Source organism: Tetrao urogallus, assembly GCF_951394365.1.
Source record: "Tetrao urogallus genome assembly, chromosome: 28".
Lineage (NCBI taxonomy): Eukaryota > Metazoa > Chordata > Aves > Galliformes > Phasianidae > Tetrao > Tetrao urogallus.
Genome location: NC_136841.1, coordinates 66465 through 72636, shown reverse-complemented (window position 1 = coordinate 72636; position 6172 = coordinate 66465). Strand labels below are relative to the sequence as shown.

The following is a 6172-nucleotide window of genomic DNA, read 5'->3' as shown; positions in this document are numbered from 1 at the left end:
TGTGACTTTTTGTTCAGAGATCTTCGAGTCTGAGCGCAGATCTGTTTAAAGGCAGTTTGGGTTTCCTTCCTGCTGATACCGACAGCTCTGGAGCTGTGCTGGAGTCGTGAGGTGCAGCACTGAATGGTTGGGTGCCATTTTGATGCCTGTGTTCTTGCACTGCTGCCTGAGGCAGGATTTCAGCTTTCTAAACAGAAGGCGGCTTAATAAGTGACCGTAACTTGCTAATGGAGCCTGTTGTATCCCTGGACTTGATGATCTTGAAGGTTTTTTCCATCCTGAGCAGTTCTTCTGTGATTCTATGGCAACTAGGCTAGCAAAACCAATCAAATACGTTCTCATGTGTTAGCAATTACCTGCCTGCTTATTCATTTCCTCCCCACAGCAGCTGGGATGGAGGGCTCTGAGTGTTGAGTTGAACACACTGCAATACCTGAGTGCTGTTTGCTAACCCTGCCTCTTGTCTCTTGCAGATTCTGTTGATCTGAAGATGGCTGCACAGTCAGCACCGAAGGTTGTGCTAAAGAGCACCACCAAGATGTCTCTGAACGAGCGGTGAGGAAGCCAACAGCAGCTTCAGCTCATAAGAAAATTAGTATTTAATTATCACTGTCCGGTGTCCAAAAAAGCCAACGTGGTTTCTGCCCTCTTTTAACCTCACTAAAACGAGCAGATGGCGTTGCACCTCTGTCTTAAACTGCAACAAATGTGGTACAGAAGGTTAAAAGGGCAATTGTTTCGGAGCAATTGGTCCATAGCGATTAAAATTAAGCCGTTCAACACGTAAACGTGGCGGGATGTGTTGTGCCAAAAGAGAGAAACCCCACGCCCTCCCTTTTTTCTTCCACATGTTTTTACATTTATCTAGTCGGTGCTGCAGTATGGTAACGTGTTACCAAAGCTGCAGCAGGCTTGCTGCTTTGTCCTAGGCTGACACACGCACGTGGTCTGGCCTGTAAGAGGCATGCAGCAGGCTGCTACACCAGCCCAAAGGCCCTGTGACAACGTTTTGGGCCTTGTAAGAGGCAAACGCTTTGCTTCATCTCCATCTCTCTGTTCTCAGTGCTGATTTCTTTACCTTTCTGTTGAGTATTCTCCCGTTTTGTTGTCTTGTCTTGGTTTTATTTTTTCCTTCTCCGTGCCATCGAGCTTTTGCAGTTCTGCAGTGCAAACTAACGGCAATGCTGTGGTTTTGCTTTCTTGCTAATCTTGCTCTTGGTTTAATGATCGTTGAGGCAGAATAGAGCTGGTTGTGTGCAGTTCCTGCTCTGACACGAGCTGAGCTGAGCCCACGGCTGGAGCTTCTTCCAGAGAACGCAAGTGTTGAGGTGCAGTGCTGGGAAGGCTGCTGGCCTTCTTGCTTCTGGTCGGTCCAAATTCCTCCCCTGCGGGCTTTTCCCTGGGACACAGCAGGCAGCGGATGGGTTGCTGTTAATTAAACCACGCTCACCACCTCGCTGTTCTGCTCCACCGTGGCTCCTAGAGACAGAATGGCAGCGCAGGTTGAACCAAGCGAGCGTGCTGAGGTGGCGGCAGCGGCGCTGCGGTGGGGTGGAGGTGCATCAGTCCGTTCCCAGGGCAGAGTTTTCTCGGAGCCTCTGCGTGATGGCGTGGAGCTTTGGTGGCGTTTCCCAGCTCTTTTGAAGGCTGGTGGAACTTCGGCAGTCAGTTTTCGCCCCGCTTCTCTGCCACGTCCCCTCTTCCACCTGTCATCGACATCTCCGCTTCTCGCTCGTTTCCCATTCCTTCTTCCATTTCTAAAATCAGTAACCTAAAGCTTTGATCACTCCTCAATTAATATACAACCGTCATTCCTGAGTTTCCAGTTCTTGCACGCTGGTGGAAAGCGAGGAGTATGTAATGACGTGGCCTAAGTACCGCTCTTTACGTAAAGGTTCACGGGATCTGGAGATCCAATCTTGAGAACCGTGAAATGCCAATAAATGTATGTAATAAAGCTTAATTTAAACACCCGTTTTATTCGACCTTGAAGCTTCACTAACATGCTGAAGAACAAACAGCCGATGCCAGTGAATATTCGGGCTACCATGCAGCAGCAGCAGCAGCTGGCCAGTGCCAGAAACAGAAGATTGGCCCAGCAGATGGAGAACAGACCTTCTGTGCAGGCTGCCCTGAAGCTGAAGCAGGTGAGGGGGAAAAAGCTGGTGGCTTTTTGGGGGGTGATGGGCGTGCAAAACATCCCCAGCAGTTCAAGATGAGCGCTGATGGAGGGCCTTGCAGTGCCGTTCATCCCTTCGGATGAGTCGTGCTGTGTAACTTACTGCTTAATGTTACTGAGTGAATCTATTTTTTTTTTTTTGTCTTGCTGGCTGTTCATATCTCCTCTCTATTTTTTCAGAGAAATGTTCTCATTCTGGGTTTCTGGATCTGCTGAGTGCTTCATCTCTCAATGTAGCTGCAGCAACACTTGCTGCACCTTGCTTCCAGCCCTTAGAGCCCACTGAGGCTGGCTGCTCCCATCCCCACCTCCAGCCCCTCGTGGTAGCAGCCGGCTGCGAGGACCAGATGAACCAAACTGATACTTGGAGGCTTGCAAATGCCAGGCTGCAGGCCTGGGTTTAAGGAATAGCGTCCTGTTGTCCTTGTACAAGTGTCTTTATCCTCATCTCAGTGGGGAGCGCTGCAGGCCGCGGTGCGTTTGTTGAAGTTGCCCCCTGTGCAGAGCAGAAGATGGAAGCAAAGCCTCTGGCTTTTCACTCTGCTCCCCCACAGCTTACAGGGAAGGTGCAGCAGGCCGGTGCTGGCGCGCTCTGCTCCTCGTCAGCCTGGTTCAAGCTTTAAAGTCTGCATTGAAATGAGAAAAGTCGGAAAGATTGGCTTAAAATGTTTGCGTAGAGCAAGGATTGGAGCTGCAGGGTAGCAGCACAGTGCAGCCGTGCAGTGTTTGCATAGCAGCGCTGCGCAACTGGGCTGCAGCAGAAGTTGAGTTACTTCTGTGTGTTACTTTACACGCAGGGAGAGCGCTGGGAAGTTCTCAGTTGTGCTGCTTCACCACATAGCTGGAATACCTCAGTGCTCAGGGCTTTAATCTCTGATAAGGAGGAATGCAGCTGTGCATTTGATTGCCTTCTATCCCAAGCTTGAGAACACGCTGCAGAGAGCCGCCCTCTGCTTTAAGAACAAAAACCCGACTTTTTTCTTATCAAGAAGCAACTGCTTTGCTTTCCGTGCCGCTCGGATTGCTGCATGACTTTGCTGTTGTTTAACAATCTATTCCAGAAGAGCTTGAAGCAACGCCTCGGTAAAAGCAACATCCAGGCACGGCTGGGCCGCCCTGCAGGCCCCATCGCCCGCGGAGCCATGGGGGGAAGAGGACTGGCCATGGGGCAGAGAGGTTTGCCACGAGGAGCCATGCGTGGGGGCCGGGGAGGCAGAGCTCTGCTGAGAGGAGGGCTCCCACTGCGAGGTCAGTGCTGGGAGCTGCTGCTGCTGTGGCAGATGTGTAAGGCGGTTGTTTTGACGGCTTTGCTCTGAGATGGGTCCTGTGACGCTCCGTTGCTCTGTTGCAGGTCAGGGCCTGCTGCGGGGAGGCCGAGGAATGGCCCCGAGGATGGGGCTGAGAAGAGGAGGGCTGCGGGGCCGCGGGGGGCCGGGCAGAGGAGCCATGGGGCGCGGAGCCATGGGGCGAGGAGGACTCGGCGGCAGAGGTCAGTCTGAGCGGCTCTGAACGAGCTGCAGCTCCCCTCATTTCACACTGTGTGGCTGTGCAGCCCCAAACCCATCTCAGAGAGTCACGGCACGGTTTGGGTTGGAAGGGAGCTCAGGGATGGCGAAGCTGCGACCCCACAGCGCCTGCAAAGCCACCGACCTGCCCACGTTTCACAGCAGCCCAGGCTGCCCAGGGCCCCATCCAGCCTGGCCTCCAACCCCTCCAGGGATGGACGGGGCATCGCAGCCTCTCTGGGCAGCTGTTCAGCCCCTCACCGCTCTCCCAGCACACAACTTCCCTGACCCCCAGCCTCCAGCTGCCCTCCCTCCGCTCCCAGCCCTTCCCTGGCCTGCTCTCATCTCCCCTGCCCAAGAGCTGCCTCCCCTCCTGGCTGCAGGCTCCCTGCAGGCGCTGCAGGCTGCACTCAGCTCAGCCCCAGCTCCTCTTCTCCATGCTGAACGAGCCCAGCTCCCTCAGCCTGGCTTTGCACGGAGCTGCTGCAGCCCCTGCTCATCCCTGCGGCTCCTCTGGCTCCTCTCCCACAGCTCCCTGTCTTGTCTGGGAACCCCCAGCCCTGGACGCAGTGCTGCAGACGGGGCCTCAGAGAGCAGAGCACAGAGGGACCATCGCCTCCCTGGCCCTGCTGCCCCCCCTCTGCTGATGGCGCCCACGATCCCGTTTCCTTTCCCAGCTGCAATCACACCCTGCTGGCTCCCGTTCAGCTTTTCACCCCCCGGGACCCCCGGCTCCTTCTTTGCAGGGCTGCTCTCGAGGACTGAGCTCATCTCTGATGTCCAGCACAGCGCTCACTTCCAGCTCTTTGCCCCACAGCGCCCTGCCTTGTTCCACAACCCGGATCCCAGCTGTGCTGTGGGGTTCTGGGCTCTGTCTCAGCGCTGTCCCCTCTCGCAGGCATCGCTGTGTGTGGATGAGCGCAGGGAAGGCGCTCAGCTGTTGAGGAGCGTTGTGCCGTGTTCCCACACTCAAAATAACGCACAGCCTGCGTCAGCCCTGGGGCTGCGATTCTGCTCTGTGGTCTCCTGCGGTGGCTGCTAAATACGAAGCGCTTCTCCGTCCCAAGTTTGCACGCGGTGCCTCCTAAAGGCACGGGCTGCTCCCTGCAGCGTGCAGATCGTGTCCCAAATCCGCACACAGCAGAGGGTTTGAGACTAAATGATGAGCGGGATCCGTTTCTGCTGAGGGCGGATGGAACGCAAACAGCAGAGCCGGGGGGGGGGCGCTGCGGGTCCGATGCCCCGCGGGGCTGAAAGCAGAGCGAGGTGGGGAGCGGGGCGGCTCTGCCCGGCCCCGAGCCGCGCTCTGTAACCCTTGTGTTGTCTCTGCAAGGCCGTGGCATGGCGGGCCGGGGAAGAGGCGGCTTTGGTGGCCGCGGCAGAGGCAGAGGACGAGGCAGAGGATCGGCACGGCCGGCGCTGACCAAGGAACAGCTGGACAACCAGTTAGACGCTTACATGTCGAAAACGAAAGGACACCTCGACGCCGAGCTGGATGCTTACATGGCTCAGACAGACCCCGAAACGAACGACTGAAGGGTGTTTGCAGAGACTTGGTGTGGATGGTGGTGTGCGTCCCGTAGCCACGAGCTAAAACAAGGAAACCCTGATTCAGCTGAAAGGACCCACGGGAATAGGGAGCAGCCCTGTTCCGCCGCAGATGAGACTTCAGTACGTTTTCCTTTCCTGTTTTGATACTCTGTATGTTGTGTGAAACCTTTTGGGATGATTTTTATCTATTATTTCCCCCCCCCCCCCCCAACAAAACTGCTCCAAACGCAAATCTGACAGCCCTGCTGCAGTTCCTGCTACGGGGCCGTGAGTCTGCCTGCATGCGGGGCTCCGCAGCAGCATTTTGGGATGGGAAATGCGTCCCCCCATCTCCCCCCCCTTCTGTTCAACCCATCGAGCCTTGCAGAACGCGGAGCCCGAAGCTCCGCTGCTCGGCGCCATTCCTTACGGTGAAACTAACGCTCGCTCTTCCCATGCCGCCGGTGCTGGGAGGTGAAGGAGGGGTTCTGCTCCCCATCCCCACCTTTTCGGTTCTGTTGTGTGAACTCCCGGTTTCGCTGGAATCCCGTCTTTCTGGTTTGTTGTAACAAAGGAGAAATTACAAAAGCAGCGCGGGCTCCGGGTGCTTTTCTTTTTATTTTTTATACCTGCGGTGTGAAACCCATCGGCTTCCTGCTGTCACAGCTCGCTTTGGGGGGGGGGGGGGGCGTTAAATACATCCCGTTTGCTCCGCACTCCCTGAAGCAGCGGAGGAGCCGCTATGGGAGGAGCTGAACCGTGGGGCCGGGGCTCCGAACCGCCCGCACCGCGTGGCCGGACCGGGGCTGGGGGGGGGGGCAGGAGGCGGCGCTCGGCTCTTCCCGGGCGGTGCTCGGCTCTTCCCGGGAGCTGCCCCGCCTTTCTATGTAAGCGCGACCGCTATTGGCCGACGGGGCGGTGGCCGCCCGTCACGCCGCCTCCCATTGGCTGCGTCCCT

At 56.4% G+C, this 6172-nt stretch overlaps 1 protein-coding gene across 3 annotated transcripts; it reads left to right on the top strand.

The window, feature by feature from the left end:
* Positions 1–490: 490 nt before the first annotated feature.
* Positions 491–5220, top strand: CHTOP (chromatin target of PRMT1; the record flags this gene model as incomplete). Of its 3 annotated transcripts, none has more annotated exons than XM_079547588.1 (5): positions 491–555; positions 1994–2147; positions 3244–3427; positions 3531–3668; positions 5018–5220. In XM_079547588.1, 5 exons carry the CDS (start codon positions 491–493, stop codon positions 5218–5220), a joined length of 744 nt encoding a protein of 247 aa, XP_079403714.1. The 3 variants fall into 3 exon arrangements, with proteins under 3 accessions (XP_079403714.1, XP_079403713.1, XP_079403715.1); XM_079547587.1 differs by having other exon boundaries at positions 3241–3427; XM_079547589.1 differs by lacking the exon at positions 3531–3668.
* Between the last annotated feature and the right edge of the window lie 952 nt (positions 5221–6172).